This window comes from Ranitomeya variabilis, chromosome 7 (assembly GCF_051348905.1).
Source record: "Ranitomeya variabilis isolate aRanVar5 chromosome 7, aRanVar5.hap1, whole genome shotgun sequence".
NCBI classification, from domain to species: domain Eukaryota; kingdom Metazoa; phylum Chordata; class Amphibia; order Anura; family Dendrobatidae; genus Ranitomeya; species Ranitomeya variabilis.
In genome coordinates, this window is record NC_135238.1 from 7,266,654 (window position 1) to 7,287,150 (window position 20,497).

A 20,497-nucleotide genomic window follows, 5' to 3' on the forward strand; every position below is an offset into this window, starting at 1 on the left:
TTTAGTGAATAAATATAAAACATAATGAAGGTGAAGGAGGAATGTATCTACAGATAAACTAGAAGCAATAAATATACCAAATAGTGAGCAGTTTTCTGTGTAACCATCTGTGTTTCATCCGTCAGGTATAAACATCTATCTTGGATACAAATAATGAGCTTACTTCATGTGAACAGCACAGACACCATCACAGAGCACATCCCCGACGCACGTTTGTATTTATTATCGATTTTAATGTATCTGCAGATTACATTCCCCCCTTCATTATGTTTTTATATTTATTCAATAGAGATCATTGTTTTTATTCTAATTAGCTCTGTGATGTAACCCTTTGTGGGCTGTTACTCTTTAGGTGAAGTAAGGTGGGCAGACAAGATACCCTGGAGAGTGGAGGGGAGCAAATATTCAGAAAGGAAGGGTCTGGAGTAATGCAGCGACTGGGGGGCACGGTGGTACTCACGATCAGACTGCGTCTGGCCCCATCCGGTAGCATAGCAGCTGGTCCCTGGTGGGAAGTCCATGGAGGCTGATGGGATGCACACTGGGCGGATGTACCTGGTGAAGGTGACCGGTCTGGAGAGGAGGACGAGCGCGACGTCCCCACTGCTACTGGTGGGTGAAATGCCATTGTACTGCGGGTGGATAAACACGTGGCTCACCCCAACTTCCACCTCATTAGGATTAGGCGCGTCCAGCTTGTGGGCCCCTAGGCGCACTCTGTACAGTTCAAGGGAGAGGGATCTAAAAAATGTAGAATCACGCTGTTACCTCCGACCTCCAAACTCTGCATCCAGCCAAATGTAATGCCTCAATTTCATCACCACTGACTCCCAAAATGCAGACTTAGGCATTGTAGGTGTGCTGATACAATGTAACTAACATTCAACTGTATAATACATAGAGCTCACATCCAGCCTGTATTACTGGGAGAGACACACAGAGCTCACATCCAGCCTATATTACTAGGAGACACAGAGATCACATCCAGCCTCTATTACTAGGAGAGACACTCGGACCTCACATCCAGCCTATATTACTAGGAGAGACACAGAGCTCACATCCAGACTGTATTACTAGGAGACACAGAGATCACATCCAGCCTATATTACTGGGAGAGACACACATAGAGCTCACATCCAGCCTATATTACTGGGAGAGACACACATAGAGCTCACATCCAGCCTATATTACTGGGAGAGACACACAGACCTCACATCCAGATTATATTACCGGGAGAGAGACACAGACCTCACATCCAGCCTATATTACTGGGAGACACACAGACCTCACATCCAGCCTATATTACTGGGAGAGACACACATACCTCACATCCAGCCTATATTACTGGGAGAGACACACAGACCTCACATCCAGCCTATATTACTGGGAGAGACACACAGACCTCACATCCAGCCTATATTACTGGGAGAGACACACAGACCTCACATCCAGCCTATATTACTGGGAGAGACACAGACCTCACATCCAGCCTATATTACTGGGAGAGACACACAGAGCTCACATCCTGCCTATATTACTGGGAGAGACACACAGATCTCACATCCAGCCTATATTACTGGGAGAGACACACAGAGCTCACATCCACCCTATATTACTGGGAGAGACACACAAAGCTCACATCCACCCTATATTACTGGGAGAGACACACAGAGCTCACATCCAGCCTATATTACTGGGAGAGACACACAGACCTCACATCCAGCCTATATTACTGGGAGAGACACAGACCTCACATCCAGCCTATATTACTGGGAGAGACACACAGACCTCACATCCAGCCTATATTACTGGGAGAGACACACAGAGCTCACATCCAGCCTGTATTACTGGGAGAGACACACAGACCTCACATCCACCCTATATTACTGGGAGAGACACACAGAGCTCACATCCAGCCTATATTACTGGGAGAGACACACAGACCTCACATCCACCCTATATTACTGGGAGAGACGCACAGACCTCACATCCAGCCTATATTACAGGGAGAGACACACAGACCTCACATCCAGCCTATATTACTGGGAGAGACACACAGAGCTCACATCCAGCCTATATTACTGGGAGAGACACACAAACCTCACATCCACCCTATATTACTGGGAGAGACACACATAACTCACATCCAGCCTATATTACTGGGAGAGACACACAGACCTCACATCCAGCCTATATTACTGGGAGAGACACACAGACCTCACATCCAGCCTATATTACTAGGAGAGACACACAGACCTCACATCCAGCCTATATTACTGGGAGAGACACACAGACCTCACATCCAGCCTATATTACTGGAGAGACACACAGACCTCACATCCAGCCTATATTACTGGGAGAGACACACAGAGCTCACATCCAGCCTATATTACTAGGAGAGACACACAGACCTCACATCCAGCCTATATTACTGGGAGAGACACACAGATCTCACATCCAGCCTATATTACTGGGAGAGACACACAGACCTCACATCCAGCCTATATTACTGGGAGTGACACACAGACCTCACATCCAGATTATATTACTGGCAGAGACACACAGAGCTCACATCCAGCCTATATTACTGGGAGAGACACACAGACCTCACATCCAGCCTATATTACTGGGAGAGACACACAGACCTCACATCCAGCCTATATTACTGGGAGAGACACACAGACCTCACATCCAGATTATATTACTGGCAGAGAAACACAGAGCTCACATCCAGCCTATATTACTGGGAGAGACACACAGACCTCACATCCAGCCTATATTACTGGGAGAGACACACAGACCTCACATCCAGCCTATATTACTGGGAGAGACACACAGAGCTCACATCCAGCCTATATTACTGGGAGAGACACACAGACCTCACATCCAGATTATATTACTGGCAGAGAAACACAGACCTCACATCCAGCCTATATTACTGGGAGAGACACACAGACCTCACATCCAGCCTATATTACCGGGAGAGTCAGTATCACACGTGATAACATTAGATACACAGTTCAGCAGACAGTATCACCCAGCATATGATTAGGTACACAGCTTAACAGACAGTATCACACGTGATAACATTAGGTACACTGCTCAGTGGGCACTTTGTCCGCTGCATGACTGATGATGACTATAAAGCACAGTGACTGGCACTCACTCGGTGAAACAATGTGCGGCGCTCAGCACCCACTGGTCAGAGATCAGGGACCCTCCGCAGCCTATATTCCCATTGTATGATACACTGACTTGCCAGGGCCAGGCTCCTTCTGGTGCATTCGTTCCTCCAGCTATCCTTCTCGTGCGGGTGGGGGAGCCGCAGGTTGGGGGAAGCAGCACGTCGGGGAAGACCACCACTGGGAGGACTGCGGAGGAAAATACAATAGAAATGTCATATAGCAGAGATATGCAAATTGTCTCTTCAGAGAGGACGAGGAGGAGAACTCTATCACCACTTGTAAGAAGCAGCAATGCTAATAGTCAGTATCGACCCTCTATCGAGCTTTGTCACATGACTTAGGATAAAAGCTCATACTCTGTCCGTGTGGTTTCAGGTTCAGGTACCGCCGGAGTGGTTTCGAGTTCACGTAACAATGGAGCGGTTTCAGAATTGTCTCAGACAAGATGGACACTGTAAAGAGAACTGGCACTGGTACAGGTTTAACTGGACTAGTACAGGCACCTGACAACAAGCTATCAGCTTAAAAACTTAGTAACTACATTGTTGCTCAGGCACCTCCAAACTGGTGGAGGTGCCTTAAGTATCAAGTGCTTCCCAGCTATTGGCTTGGGACACATTAGGAGTGTGCACGCTGTCTCTTTAAGACTTGGGAGGCAAAGCAGGAGGCACAGCAGGGCGGCCTGGCCAGTGAGTAAGCTGCTGGGTGGAAGGAGCAGAGGCATACAAGGACGCTAATGTTGCAAAATATATCCCAACACGGTCACTGCCAGCTCCACAATAACAAAAGGAGCCACTATCTGCCACAACCAATCATTTATACAGGCCGATTGGACACCCATTACAGATAGTGTATGGCTTCAGGGTTGCAGGTAACTGAGCAATCAGGAAAGGTAGGCAGTGCTTATAAAAAAATATACAAAATGGGAACAAAAGTATACGATATATACAATTAGATAAAATAAAAAGGATAACAAAAGAAAAATACTAAACCTGATGTCACGGAAACAGCTCAGAGCTTAGCGGAGGGAGGAACTCGCTAGGAAAAATGACAGAACCCACAGCAAGCTGCACCTTCTAGGATTAACAAATAACTAAACCCAAATACTGCTTTTCATTAGCTCAAGCTAACGTGCACATACCTACCCTTGATGAGCCCATATGGGGGCTGGAGTGGGATTTCCAGGATCCTTTAGAATTTCATGAGATCCCAAACTTACAGGATATTTTTGCCCCTGGATGTCCCACATGCTAGATATTGTCATTGTGTTTTACCTTTATATTGAGATGAAATATGGCCTGGATAGCATCATCCATGTGACTGATATTAAGTTGGAGGTGTTAGAATGGCATCACGATGATGTGAGTGAATGTGTTATATTCAGATCTTTGTATGACACCAAAGATATATCTCCCATAAATATCAAATCAGTGTAAACCCCAATATTCATCACTGTCCACAGTACACTCTGAAGACAGCAAAGCATGGTGGTACAGGCATCATGCTATGGGCATGTTTCTCTTATTATGGGGTCGGACCTATTCTCCGCATACCAGGGATCATGGACCAGTTTACAGATAGTAAAATACTTGAAGAGGTCATGCAGCCTTACACTGAAGAGGATATGCCCGTGAAATGGGGGATTTATCAAGACACCAACCCGATACACACCAGTAAACAAACAAAATCTTGGTTCTAGTCCAACAACATTGAAGTTATGGAGTGACCAGTCCAATCCCCCGACCTTAAACCTGTATGTCTGGGAAGCGTACTTCTCCGCCTCTGCGTGAACAAATCTCAGTCTTTGTGTCTTTTTCCCAGAACAAACCTTATGTTTTAATTACCCGATCACTGCAGGAGACCCCTACTTCAATGGAGGTTGAAGTTTCAGCACTTTCTCACTCCCCCAATTATAATTAGTTTATCTTCTTCCTCAGCCACAATTAATCCATATGTTCAATGTGAAGGTGTCCCCTCTCTGGAGATGTCTTTATGGATTTTTGTATTTTTCTCTATCACAGACAAGATCAGGGGAACGTTGCCTTTTAACACACATGTCTATGGCATATGTATGGAAATTTGAGAAAAAAAACTGGAGGGCTAATACGAGCTGCGTTAGAGCAGACAATGTGAATAAACATCATAATAGCAGGATAGAAAACTATTGTGACGATTCCAGGTGCAGAATGTGGAAGGAATCAGATGATTCACCTTCTTGTGTTGAACACTTTCTTGGTCAGACCCCGATGTGTAATGAAGGCTGTGATTTATAAACAATAACATTCTAACATATAAATGTATCAATAATCTTAAAATAACATTACTTTTTATATGATCACCATTAACTCACCAGACAACAGAAGACTGAGCAGGAGTCTCCTCATCCTCTCCGGGTGCAGCTGTGAGAAGATCTGTAGAGGTTGGACTTGTCTTTATCCTCTTTCTACTGACCTATTTACGGTAGTTCTTTGGAAGTGCACTATCCTGGAATGTGGCCCAACCTGCCCTTGTGCCGGAGGTTTGGATGTCTCCTCTGAACTTCCTCAGTATATATCCAAGGAAATGAACTTGTTGGCATCACAGAGTCGTTACAGTGTCACCTGTGCACATGACCTACCTACATCTCTACAGTCACCGATCCAGGTCTCAACACACAAAATTAGTCACAGCAGGAAAGAAGTTACCGAGAGTCTGACCCGAATAACCCGAGTAATAAAGAGCTTCTCCCCAGTCTTTGTAGGAGCCATATTCTAGTAGCTACAATTCTGATACAAATGATCCCTCCCCGCCCTCTCAAGTGCAAATTTGGTTTATCAGCAAAGTTGAAAAACATTAAAACTTTTTGCAATAAACAAGAATAATGTAAATAAATGAACACAACACAAATATCAAGTGGTTTCTCCAAATTCACAAAATGTGACTTTTATGACACCTGCAGCCTCGAGATTATTCACCCCTGAATAGAATCCCACATAATAGCACCAGATGTAATTATCTCAGGGCCAACGTTAGTTACATCAGGTGCTAGAGACAACACGTGGCACCCCAGGAGTCCGGTTGACACAGTGGCATTGCCTCCCTCACAGGGATTAATGTCATGCCTGGAAGCAAGGAGGGGTCCCCTTACCAGGTGTCAGTAGGAGAGAAGTAGAGCAGAACCTGGGGAGTGGAGCTGTGATTAAACTCGCCCCAGAGCTGAGCGCTAGGAACCAGATACTGGTGGTTGCGTGGGTACTGAAGTCCCGGCAGCTAAATCCCGAGGGCAGGGGACTGCAGATCTCCTGGCCTGACCTAATACCCGGCGGCACAGCAGCATACCAGAGCCTGGAGCCGACATAAAGGAGCAGCACCTGTGATAGGCTCGAGCTGCCTGCCATGTGGGCAACGGTTAGTTTTTAAAAACTGAGAGTGTCAGCTGCAGGAGGACAAGCGGTGAGGCAGCAAGGAAAAAGGGAGGACAGTGCAGAAGGTAGGCCTCTGTACCTTCCTGGCCAGGTGTATCCAAAATTGCTTCCAGGCTGCCTGGCTCTCCATTACAATCTGTTACCAGTACCCTGGTCTGTACTATCAACCATCAAGTAAAGGAAAACTACAGCCCTTTTGTCCTCCAGTGATCGCTTGCGTACTGAGTCTTGCACCACAAGGTACACAAAGCCTGACATAAACGGGACCAGTAGCCCTGGGGCCCCGCTCCACCTGTGGAAAGCAGAACCATCCCAGCTGCGTCACCATCAGCCCCAGTGGTCTCCTTTAGCAGCATCGGCCATCCATTGCCAAACACCACAGGTGGCGTCATGTGAAATCCCATATACATAGTCCCCATTTTACGGCACAGCAAGGGCCACGGAGTTGAGTCACAGCCCTGTGACTTCCCCAAAGAACTGTCCGATCCAGTTCCGAATACCCCACGGCACTGGTGGGCGTATCAGACATATCAAATACCTGGACTGCCTAAGGGACTGTGTCTGAGAATATTTGATTGTATATCAGAAATATGGTCTAAAAAGTGAACAAAAGAGATGCCTACAGTGAAGCATAGTGGGGATTCGGTGAAATCTATAGTGAAGCACGGTGGGACTTGGGATTTCTACAGTAAAACATGACTGTGGCTTGGTGATGTGTACAGGGAAGCACAGCAAGGGCTCATTAATGTCTACAGTGAAGCATGGCAGGAGTGTGGTGATATCTACAGGGAAGCATGGCAGGTGTCCAGGGATGTCTACAGGGAAGCACCGCATGGACTTGGTGATGACTACAGTGAAACACGACGGGGACTCGGATTTAGTAGCTGCTTTGCTTCCTCTGGCCCTGGAAACCTGCAGCATGTAGAAATAAAGATGTATTAAATCACATGTTAGGAAATCCTATTGGAAGGCATCATGCCCTGTTAGATGCTGAAGCTTGGATGTCATTGGACTTTGCAACATGACAAACACCCCAGCACCTGACAGTCCACCAGCACTTGGTTTTAGAAGAGGTCTTGGAAGAATCTGGAGTGGCTGTTACGTTGTTTGAGTTGAATTATGTATTTGGTGGGATGTGTAGAAGAAGTCTGCTACAAAACCAAGATTATTAGTTTATAGCAGGTCGTAGCACCTAGAAGGACAGCAGGTCATAACAGCAAGAGGGGCTCTAGTAAGTACTACAGATGCTAGTCATTAAGGGATTGAATAATTGTGAAGATACGGAAGTCAATAAAAGTGGCATTTTGTGGTGTATTTAAGGACACCTCTTGGTATATTAGTTGTATTCAGCTTTGTACATTGTCCTTGTTTCATTGACTTATTACAAACAGCAGAACATTTTGTAAATTTTTCTAATGAACTGAATTTACAATGGGGGGGGGGATACCTTTCATTGACGCTGCACATACGGCTCCTCTGAGGGCTTTAGGAGCAGACACTGGACCTTACCATTTATCTTGGGCAGAAGGAGGACCTGAGACCTCCTAGCACCTGACCACTCTTATACTTTCTATTATACTTTCATGTCAATTATTTATTTGCTTTCTTTGGTTCAGACTATGATGACAGATCGAGTCCCAGCTGTTTCACCACTGAATGACATTCCAGGACGGTAAGTCACAAATTGTACGGAGATGCATTTCATCATATAGTTATTAAATATTGCAACAAAGGATAATAAGTAGAGACGGTTGTTGTTATGTGATGACATGCACAAATATAGGAAACACATACATTAAACCAGTCATAAAGCAAACAATGTATTTAATGATCACATTTAAACACAATTTAAAAGGGTCCGGAGTAATGGGAGCCCACCACTTGTTCTCCCCTGCAAGGCCTCGCTCATCCCTGCACCCGGACTCCTGTAGCTGTGATCACTTTTTGGTTTTGGAGCCTTATATTTTTTTTCTTGACCATTCATAGGACTGTTACAGTAACTTTGTTATGAGTCCTTCCTTACCTCTACCATCTCCTTGCAGAAAGCTTTGTTTAGTTGATGACTGGTGGCTTGGAGTTACTGCGGATTAGTAAAATCTAAATTATAAGGCTTAATGATAACCCAACGTGTCCACACGACAATGGTCTCCTCGATAGTGAAGACGAGATCTCATAAAGACTCAATGGCAGAAATATACAATTAGTGTCCACAGGTTGTGAGATTTATATTTATTTTGTTACATTACGTTTACTATATGGGAAAAAACACGGCGAGGATCCAACATCAATCATTGTAGGAAAACATCAAATCGTGAAAATTGAAGACCATAGAAGCCGAAATTAAGAAAAGTACCTAAAATTAAGACTCTAGAAAGACCACCACAGAGAATGGACCAGGGAACCATGACAGTGTGAGCACCTCCAATAACGTGGACTACATTTCACTCATTTCCTAATTCTGACGCCTCATACAGAGCTCACACTCATCAACAATACATATGTTTTGTATGGGAAGTAGGCAGCAATCCGCAGCCACACTTCACAGTTTTCTCCAGGCTCTTATACCACCTCCAGACTCCTGTGCCCCCTCCAGGCCCCTCTGTTTCCTTCAGGCCCCGTTTTCTCCTCCAGACCCTTCTGTTTCCTTCAGGCCCCGTTTTCTCCTCCTAACTCCTCTGTCCCTCCAGGCCCCTCTTTCTCCTCTAGAGACCTGTGCCCCCCCCTTCCCCAGGCTCCTCTGTTTCCTTCAGACCCCTTTTTCTCCTCCAGACTCCTCTGGCCCTCCGGGCCTCTCTGTTTCCTTCATGACCCCTTTTTTCCTCCAGATTCTTCTGTCTCCTTCAGGCCCTTCTTTCCTCTCCAGACTTCACAGTCTCCTCCAGGCTTTTATCCCCCTCCAGACGCCTGTGTCCCCTCTAGGGTCCTCTGTTTCCTTCAGACCCCTTTTTCTCCTCCAGACTCCTCTGGCCCTCCAGGCCTCTCTGTTTCCTTCAAGTCCCTTTTTTTCCTCCAGATTCTTCTGTCTCCTTCAGGCCCTTCTTTCTTCTCCAGACTTCACAGTCTCCTCCAGGCTTTTATACCCCCACCAGACCCCTGTGTCCCCTCCAGGCTCCTTGTTTCCTTCAGGCCCCTCTTTCCTTTCCAGACTCCTCTGGTCTCCCGACCCGTCTTTCTTCCTGCTCCTTTGCCCTCACCCAGACCCCTCTCCTTCCTCCATGCTCCTCATTCCCTTCTAAACCTTTCTATTTCCTCAGTCATCCATTCTTCCTCCAGATTCTTCTATTATTATTATTATTATTATTATTTATTGTTATAGCGCCATTTATTCCATGGTGCTTTACAAGTGAGGAGGGGTATACATAATAAAAACAAGTACAATAATGTTGAACAATACAAGTCATAACTGGTACAGGAGGAGTGAGGACCCTGCCCGCGAAGGCTCACAATCTACAAGGGATCTCTTCAGACTTCTCTGTGCTCCTCTACCGCTTCCAGATTACTCTGTCTCCCTCCAGATTTTCCTTACTTTTCAGATTCCTCACCTTTTCCAGACTTTTCTGGTCTCTCCAGTTCTCTCTGACTCCTCCTCCAGATTCATCTGTCTCCTCCTTACCAGACTTTTATGTCTTCTCCCCTGTCTTAGGGTACCGTCTCACATAACGATTTACCAACGATCACGACCTGCGATACGACCTGGCCGTGATCGTTGGTAAGTCGTTGTATGGTCGCTGGGGAGCTGTCACACAGACCGCTCTCCAGCGACCAACGATGCCGAGGTTCGCTGGTAACCAGGGTAAACATCTTGTTACTAAGCGCAGGGCCGCGCTTAGTAACCCGATGTTTACCGTGGTTACCAGCGTAAAAGTAAAAAAAACAAACCGTACATACTCACCATCTGATGTCCGTCAGGTCTCTTGCCGTCCGCTTCCTGCTCTGACTGAGTGCCGCCGTAAAGTGAAAGCAGATCACAGCGGTGACGTCACCGCTGTGCTGTGCTCTCACTTTCCGGCCGGCAGACAGTCAGAGCGGGAAGCGGACGGCAAGGGACCTGACGGAGATCAGATGGTGAGTATGTACGGTTTGTTTTTTTTACTTTTACGCTGGTAACCACGGTAAACATCGGGTTACTAAGCGCGACCCTGCGCTTAGTAACCCGATGTTTACCCTGGTCACCAGCGAACGCATCGCTGGATCGCTGTCACACACAACGATCCAGCGATGACAGCGGGAGATCCAGCGACGAAAGAAAGTTCCATACGATCTGCTACGACGTACGATTCTCAGCAGGGTCCCTGATCGCTGCTGCGTGTCAGACACTGCGAGATCGTAACGATATCGCTAGAACGTCACGAATCGTACCGTTGTAGCGATGAAAATGCCACTGTGACGGTACCCTTAGTCCTCTGTCACATCACTACTCTTATCCCTCTCTGGACCCCTCCAGATCCATCCTTAGATCTTCTTCTTATCTCCCTTGGTATCAAAATGATTAGCTAGTGAAATTCAACGTGCCAGATCCTTCTCACCCCAACAGACAATTTAAGGGGATAAAGTACAGTAGACTAATAGATGTGATGACCACAGAGGATCCCCATGTGAAAGCAAAAGGAGGATCATAAGAGGAAATGCTTAGACCCTATGTCGTCCATAGGTGATAGAAGCACCAGGATTAGGCAGTGGGTCCGCAGTGCTAGGACCACGGTGTAATTAAGGACGCATGCACACTGGGCAGAAGATTCTGTGGATGCCATAATGAATGTTCACATTAAGTTATTCATCCTTCTGAGATTCGAAAATGATAGAAAATGGACAGAGGATTTAGCCAAGTAGGAGACAACGTGCTGCAGAAACTTCACTATAAAAGAATGTCTAATAACTACTACTGTAAACATTCTGCCCAATGATGATCAGAAAAATGCCCACAGTAGAGGCGCTAGGACCATACTCATCCACCAGTGACATGAGCCACTAATGTGTCCTCTATTCCCAGGAATTTCCATAAGGCCCAGGCCGTCCGCACATGGCACGATAGGGGCAGGGATGTCCGTCACTTCAATGAAGTTTACATGCACATGCTGACTGATCCACTGCTCATAGGCCGGAACCAAGGTGTACACCCCAGGGCGATAAGGGTCAGCACAGCCTTCTCCCCAGCTCACAATGCCAGCCTGGTACCAGACACCATTGACTTTACACACAAGAGGTCCTCCGGAGTCACCCTGAGAAGAGAGAAAGAAGCTGGTGACCATCATATCTACCTAAGTCCAAAGATTGTAGGCAGCACACTGTTGAAGTGAAAAAAGCTTCTTATTTAACTGAAACGTCGCCCAACATGGCAACGTTTCGGTTCCTTAGTGAGAACCTTTCTTTAGTATCCATCTATCCACATTAATGCCACCTACCTGGCAGGAATCTTTTTGTCCCTCAATATATCCAGAGCATATTTGGTCTTCCTGGACGATGATGGTTGTCTCACTTTCTAAGGACCACAGATGGTACATTGTATCACATGTCTTTTGGTCGATGATTGGGGTCATGACCTTCTGAAGGGTTCCATTAATTGGAAGATCTCCTGATAATGAGAAAGCAGTGGATTTTCTTACTACTTCAACTTCCAAAAAGTTGGGACGCTTCGGAAAATGTAGAGAAAACCAGAAGCAATGATCTGTAAATCTCGTATATTTTATCACACAGAACAAAGAACAGATCAAACATTGAACGGACATTTTTCCATTTCATTTAAAATAATTAACTGTGGTGTCCGGGCTGTGTCTGCCTTTGTGCCATGTCCACCATTCTGCCTGGGCTGTATCCACCATTGTGACAGGATTCTGTCCACCATTGTGTCCGGGCGATGTCCACCATTGTGTCCGGGTGATGTCCACCATTGTGCCTGGGCTGTCCACCATTGTGACAGGATTCTGTCCACCATTGGGTCCAGCAATGTCTACCATTGTGCCAAGACTCTGTTCACCATTGTGCCTGGGCCGTGTCCACTATTGTGCTGAGCCTTGTCTGCCACTTTGCCTGGTCTGTGTCCACCATTGTGTCTGCGCTGTTTTTACATTTGTACTTGTGCCTTGTCCCCTTCCTTACAATAATCTGGAAACAATGGGGGGAGTGAGGAGACAATCGCTGGAGTTTTGGGAAAGGAATTTTGTCCCATTATTGATGAGAGATATAATTTAGCATTGTTCTGCTGAAATACACAAGGCCTTCCATGAAATAGACGTTGTCTATAGGGACCAGATGTCGTTCTAACCCCTCTATATAAGATTCAGTACTAATATAGCTTTTCATGTGTGCACTGTCCCACCCATAGACATGGTGCCTCTCCTCAATAAAAAGTTGAATATTCCCACCTCGATAACCATCTGGATTTCACTCTCCTTGATAACAAGCTGGATGGTCCCTCTTCTCGATAACAAGCTGGATGGTCCCTCTTCTCGATAACAAGCTAGATTGTTCCTCTTCTCGATAACCAGCTGGATGGCCCTTCTCCTTGATAAGAAGCTGGATGGTCCCTCTCCTCGATAACAATCTGGATGGTCACTCTCCTCAATAACAAGCTGGATGTTCCCTTTCCTCGATAATAATCTGAATGCTTCCTCTCCCACCCTACCCCCCGAGTCTGCAGGATGCAGCCTCCAGGGTTTCCATAAAGAACTTCACATTCTCATTCATCTGACTACAGAACAGTTTTCCATTATAAATGAGCTGTGTCCCAGAGTAGGCGGCAGTGTTTCTGGGATTACACCTGGATTTAAGGTCATGCTGCTTTAGGACCCAGAGATCATGGGCCTCCAATACAGATCGTCGGTCTTGTGTCTTGTGAACTTGGATTTCTCCACAATCTCTGAATCTTATCATGAGATCTTGGGCTGGAGATTTGGGATATTCAAAGTGTTTGCAATTTTGCGTTGAGGAACATTTTCCTGAAATGATTCTATAATTTTTAGCCCCAGTTGGTGACAGATTGGTGACCTCTGACCATGTTTGCTTCTGGGAGACTCTGCCTCTCTCACATGATCTACTTATATAGAGTTATGTGACTTAGCTGAACATTGACCCTCCGGTTGTTTTTCAGCAGAACTACCGTACTTACTTTTCCATCCATTTGTATCCCAGTCCTAGCTGTTCTGAGATGCATCACTGACATCAATTTGTAAATGAGATCATTTTTCAAATGAAAAGGACAAATGTCCATCTGATCTGTTCTCTGTGTGATAAAATGTGAAAATAAGAGATTTCCAGATCATCTCATTCTGCCTGACTTCATCCTGCTTTTGCAGGGGATAATCTCGTTACAGGGTTTCACTCGGAAAGGATTGTGGACACTGAAACAACTAAGGCTTCCGACTTCTAGATGAAAGCAAGAACTGTCAGTGACAGCAAGCAGAGATCTTGTAAATGTTGAAAATCTGATTCCCTTAAAAATGCAGCAATGAGTCTGAATATAACAGACAGACGGACTCACCGTAGAAAGACGTGTGGCCCCAGCCGGTGACCCAGCACTCCAGGCCACAGGGGAAGGTGACGGAGGCGGCGGGCAGGCAGATGGGCTGGATGTACTTGGTGTAGTTGACCGGACTGGAGAGCTGCAGTAGGGTGATGTCCCCTCGGCTCCCGATCCCCACAAATTCTGGGTTAGGGATGAGGGCTTGGACTTCAGAGATGACAGTGTGAGGTGGAGTCTGAGCCGGAAGGCGATATAAACCCAAGAAAACTTTATAATCCACCGGCGAAACGGAGCTGGGAACGAGATAATGGCCGCACAGAAAGTGACAACTTGGGGGGAAAACGGGAACTTCACAAAGTGTAGAAAATGTGGATTGTTTAATAAAAAGAGGTGTGGTTTATCTACAGGTGGGAGGGGTTATGTATAGTAGGTGTGGTTTATCTACAGGTGGGAGGGGTTATGTATGGTAGGTGTGGTTTATCTACAGGTGGGAGGGGTTATGTATGGTAGGTGTGGTTTATCTACAGGTGGGAGGGGTTATGTATAGTAGGTGTGGTTTATCTACAGGTGGGAGGGGTTATATATAGTAGGTGTGGTTTATATACAGCTGGGAGGGGTTATATATAGTAGGTGTGGTTTATCTACAGGTGGGAGGGGTTATGTATAGTAGGTGTGGTTTATATACAGGTGGGAGGGGTTTAATATAGTAGGTGTAGTGTATATACAGGTGGGAGGGGTTATGTATAGTAGGTGTGGTTTATATACAGGTGGGAGGGGTTATATATAGTAGGTGTGGTTTATATACAGGTGGGTGGGATTATATATAGTAGGTGTGGTTTATATACAGGTGGGAGGGGTTATATATAGTAGGTGTGGTTTATATACAGGTGGAAGGGATTATATATAGTAGGTGTGGTTTATATACAGCTGGGAGGGGTTATGTATAGTAGGTGTGGTTTATCTACAGGTGGGAGGGGTTATATATAGTAGGTGTGGTTTATATACAGCTGGGAGGGGATATATATAGTAGGTGTGGTTTATATACAGGTTGGAGGGGCTATATATAGTAGGTGTGGTTTATATACAGGTTGGAGGGGCTATATATAGTAGGTGTGGTTTATATACAGGTGGGTTGCGTTATATATAGTAGGCGTAGTGTATATACAGGTGGGAGGGGTTATATATAGTAGGTGTGGTTTATATACAGGTGGGAGGGGTTATATATAGTAGGTGTAGTGTATATACAGGTGGGAGGGGTTATATATAGTAGGTGTGGTTTATATACAGGTGGGAGGGGTTATATATAGTAGGTGTGGGTTATATTCAGTTGGGAGGGGTTATATATAGTAGGTGTGGTTTATATACAGGTGGGTGGGATTATATATAGTAGGTGTGGTGTATCTACAGGTGGGAGGGGTTATATATAGTAGGTGTGGTTTATATACAGCTGGTAGGGGTTATGTATAGTAGGTGTAGTGTATATACAGGTGGGAGGGGTTATATATAGTAGGTGTGGTTTATATACAGCTGGGTGGGATTATATATAGTAGGTGTAGTGTATATACAGGTGGGAGGGGTTATATATAGTAGGTGTGGTTTATATACAGGTTGGAGGGGCTATATATAGTAGGTATGGTTTATATACAGGTGGTTTGCGTTATATATAGTAGGTGTAGTGTATATACAGGTGGGAGGGGTTATATATAGTAGGTGTGGTTTATATACAGGTGGGAGGGGTTATATATAGTAGGTGTGGGTTATATTCAGTTGGGAGGGGCTATATATAGTAGGTGTGGTTTATCTACAGGTGGGAGGGGTTATATATAGTAGGTGTGGTTTATATACAGCTGGGAGGGGTTATATATAGTAGGTGTGGGTTATATACAGGTGGGAGGGGCTATATATAGTAGGTGTGGTTTATATACAGGTGGGAGGGGTTTAATATAGTAGGTGTAGTGTATATACAGGTGGGAGGGGTTATGTATAGTAGGTGTGGTTTATATACAGGTGGGAGGGGTTATATATAGTAGGTGTGGTTTATATACAGGTGGGTGGGATTATATATAGTAGGTGTAGTGTATATACAGGTGGGAGGGGTTATATATAGTAGATGTGGTTTATATACAGTTGGGAGGGGTTATATATAGTAGGTGTGGTTTATATTCAGTTGGGAGGGGCTATATATAGTAGGTGTGGTTTATATACAGGTGGGAGGGGTTATATATAGTAGGTGTGGTTTATATACAGCTGGGAGGGGTTATATATAGTAGGTGTGGGTTATATACAGGTGGGAGGGGCTATATATAGTAGGTGTGGTTTATATACAGGTGGGAGGGGTTATATATAGTAGGTGTGGTTTATATACAGGTGGGTGGGATTATATATAGTAGGTGTAGTGTATATACAGGTGGGAGGGGTTATATATAGTAGGTGTGGTTTATATACAGGTGGAAGGGATTATATATAGTAGGTGTGGTATATATACAGCTGGGAGGGGTTATGTATAGTAGGTGTGGCTTATCTACAGGTGGGAGGGGTTATATATAGTAGGTGTGGTTTATATACAGCTGGGAGGGGATATATATAGTAGGTGTGGTTTATATACAGCTGGGAGGGGTTATATATAGTAGGTGTAGTGTATATACAGGTGGGAGGGGTTATATATAGTAGGTGTAGTGTATATACAGGTGGGAGGGGTTATATATAGTAGGTGTGGTTTATATACAGCTGGGTGGGATTATATATAGTAGGTGTGGTTTATATACAGCTGGGAGGGGCTATATATAGTAGGTGTGGTGTATATACAGGTTGGAGGGGCTATATATAGTAGGTGTGGTTTATATACAGGTGGGTTGCGTATATATAGTAGGTGTAGTGTATATACAGGTGGGAGGGGTTATATATAGTAGGTGTGGTTTATATACAGGTGGGAGGGGTTATATATAGTAGGTGTGGGTTATATTCAGTTGGGAGGGGCTATATATAGTAGGTGTGGTTTATATACAGGTGGGTGGGGTTATATATAGTAGGTGTAGTGTATATACAGTTGGGAGGGGTTATATATAGTAGGTGTGGTTTATCTACAGGTGGGTGGGGTTATATATAGTAGGTGTGGTTTATATACAGCTGGGAGGGGTTATATATAGTAGGTGTGGTTTATATACAGGTTGGAGGGGTTATATATAGTAGGTGTGATTTATATACAGGTGGGAGGGGTTATATATAGTAGGTGTGGTTTATATACAGGTGGGAGGGGCTATATATAGCAGGTGTGGTTTATATACAGGTGGGTGGGGTTATATATAGTAGGTGTAGTGTATATACAGGTGGGAGGGGTTATATATAGCAGGTGTGGTGTATATACAGGTGGGAGGGGTTATATATAGTAGGTGTAGTGTATATACAGGTGGGAGGGGTTATATATAGTAGGTGTGGTTTATATACAGCTGGGAGGGGTTATGTATAGTAGGTGTAGTGTATATACAGGTGGGAGGGGTTATATATAGTAGGTGTGGTTTATATACAGTTGGGAGGGGTTATATATAGTAGGTGTGGTTTATATTCAGTTGGGAGGGGCTATATATAGTAGGTGTGGTTTATATACAGGTGGGAGGGGTTATATATAGTAGGTGTAGTGTATATACAGGTGGGAGGGGTTATATATAGTAGGTGTGGTTTATATACAGGTGGGTGGGGTTATATATAGTAGGTGTGGTTTATATACAGCTGGGAGGGGCTATATATAGTAGGTGTAGTGTATATACAGGTGGGAGGGGCTATATATAGTAGGTGTAGTGTATACACAGGTGGGAGGGGTTATATATAGTAGGTGTGGTTTATATACAGCTGGGAGGGGTTATGTATAGTAGGTGTAGTGTATCTACAGGTGGGAGGGGTTATATATAGTAGGAGTGGTTTATATACAGCTGGGAGGGGTTATGTATAGTAGGTGTAGTGTATCTACAGGTGGGTGGGGTTATATATAGTAGGTGTGGTTTATATACAGCTGGGAGGGGTTATATATAGTAGGTGTGGTTTATATACAGCTGGGAGGGGTATATATAGTAGGTGTGGTTTATATACAGCTGGGAGGGGTTATATATAGTAGGTGTGGTTTATATACAGCTGGGAGGGGTTATGTATAGTAGGTGTGGTTTATATACAGGTGGATGGGGTTATATATAGTAGGTGTAGTGGATATACAGGTGGGAGGGGTTATATAGTAGGTGTGGTTTATATACAGCTGGGAGGGGTTATGTACAGTAGATGTGGTTTATATACAGCTGGGAGGGGTTATGTATAGTAGGTGTGGTTTATACAAAGGTGGGTGGGGTTATATATAGTAGGTGTAGTGTATATGCAGGTGGGAGGGGTTATATATAGTAGGTGTGGTTTATATACAGGTGGGTGGGGTTATATATAGTAGGTGTAGTGTATATACAGGTGGGAGGGGTTATATATAGTAGGTGTGGTTTATATATAGGTGGGTTGGGTTATATATAGTAGGTGTAGTGTATATACAGGTGGGAGGGGTTATATATAGTAGGTGTGGTTTATATACAGGTGGGAGGGGTTATACATAGTAGGTGTTGTTTATATACAGGTGGGAGGATTTTGATATAATAGGAGTGGTTCATATACAGGTGGGAGGGGTTATATGGTAGGTGTGGTTTGTATACAGGTGGGTGGGGTTATGTATAGTAAGTGTGTTTTACATACATGTTGGAGGGGTTATATATAGTAGGTGTGGTTTATATACAGGTGGGAGGAGTTATACAGAGTAGGTATGGTTTATATACAGGTGGGAGGAGTTGGATATATTTGGTGTGGTGCATATACAGGTGGGAGGGGTTATAAATAGTAGGTGTGGTTTATATACAGGTGGGAGGATTTGGATATAATAGGTGTGCTTCATGTACAGGTGGGAGGGGTTATATAGTAGGTGTGGTTTATATACAGGTGGGTGGGGTTATATATAGTAGGTGTGGTTTATATACAGGTGGGAGGGGTTATATATAGTAGGTGTGGTTTATGTGCAGGTGGGAGGGGTTATACATAGTAGGTGTTGTTTATATACAGGTGGGAGGATTTTGATATAATAGGAGTGGTTCATATACAGGTGGGAGGGGTTATATGGTAGGTGTGGTTTGTATACAGGTGGGTGGGGTTATGTATAGTAAGTGTGTTTTACATACATGTTGGAGGGGTTATATATAGTAGGTGTGGTTTATATACAGGTGGGAGGAGTTATACAGAGTAGGTATGGTTTATATACAGGTGGGAGGAGTTGGATATATTTGGTGTGGTGCATATACAGGTGGGAGGGGTTATAAATAGTAGGTGTGGTTTATATACAGGTGGGAGGATTTGGATATAATAGGTGTGCTTCATGTACAGGTGGGAGGGGTTATATAGTAGGTGTGGTTTATATACAGGTGGGTGGGGTTATATATAGTAGGTGTGGTTTATATACAGCTGGGAGGGGCTATATATAGTAGGTGTAGTGTATATACAGGTGGGAGGGGCTATATATAGTAGGTGTAGTGTATATACAGGTGGGTGGGGTTATATATAGTAGGTGTGGCTTATATACAGATAAATAAAGACCATACAAAGAACCATTAGTGCTAAACTGCACCAGGGGCTGCACACTCTATGGCGAGGCCCTATGCAGAACATTAAGGAAGGACGCTCCAAAACTGAATGAAACTAAAGAAGTAAATTGGAGCAATGCGTCCAAAGAATATATACAACGGTATAAGTCTATCGCACAATTATGTTCACATAAACAATGTATTTTATACATATAACGTAAATTGAAAACATTACAAGAGACATAATAGAAACGAGATCAGATGGATGGCGACATGTGCATCCCTAGTACATCAGATAATTACATAATGAAGTGCATAGTGCAGGGACCTAATGAGGTAAGATGGAAGGTATTACTTCAAAATGAAAGCAGTGTATAAAGCAAGAACCTCCCAAGCATGTATACCCACCCCATGCCCTACAGGTTCTTACCCCTTGTGGGATGTATAAGGTGACATGCCGCAAAGCCCCAACACTCGTTTCACGTTGGCTTCCTCAGGGGCTCTCATGTCTTTAGTATTAAAGGCAAGAGTTTATTATCCGCTTTTCAAAAAATAATCGAAATAGGATAATTTGTTACAAAAGCAGCTTAAAAGTACAAATATTGGCAGAAAAAGATGGCAAAAAGTAACACAATTAACGTGTTTCTCAGAGGTAACATTTTATACCGGTTTACCCCTCCCATGAGGAACGTATAAGACTAACCAAGAAGAACTACCATTTCTCATGGGCCACTGCGAACCTTGTACAGGAGAAAAGGTTTTCACCTATCTGAATGAAGCTCTTATTTCTAGTAGAAGAGATGCTTTATCTGCAGTGTTTCTGGAAATTAAGAAGATGTAGGATCTTGCACAGAT

The 20,497-nt window shown here is 44.4% G+C and overlaps 1 protein-coding gene across 1 annotated transcript in view; it reads right to left on the reverse strand.

Annotated features, from left to right (window-relative positions):
* The window catches only part of LOC143785248 (transmembrane protease serine 9-like), a 91,305-nt gene that overhangs the window by 67,226 nt on the left and 3,582 nt on the right, over positions 1-20,497 (reverse strand). The window contains exons 3-8 of the mRNA XM_077273974.1: positions 14,067-14,341; positions 11,992-12,161; positions 11,513-11,808; positions 3,542-3,675; positions 3,167-3,479; positions 461-741 (exon numbers count right to left, since the gene is read on the reverse strand). Coding sequence (XP_077130089.1) covers positions 461-741; positions 3,167-3,479; positions 3,542-3,675; positions 11,513-11,808; positions 11,992-12,161; positions 14,067-14,341 — 1,469 coding nt within the window. The remainder of the gene's footprint in view (positions 1-460; positions 742-3,166; positions 3,480-3,541; positions 3,676-11,512; positions 11,809-11,991; positions 12,162-14,066; positions 14,342-20,497) is intronic.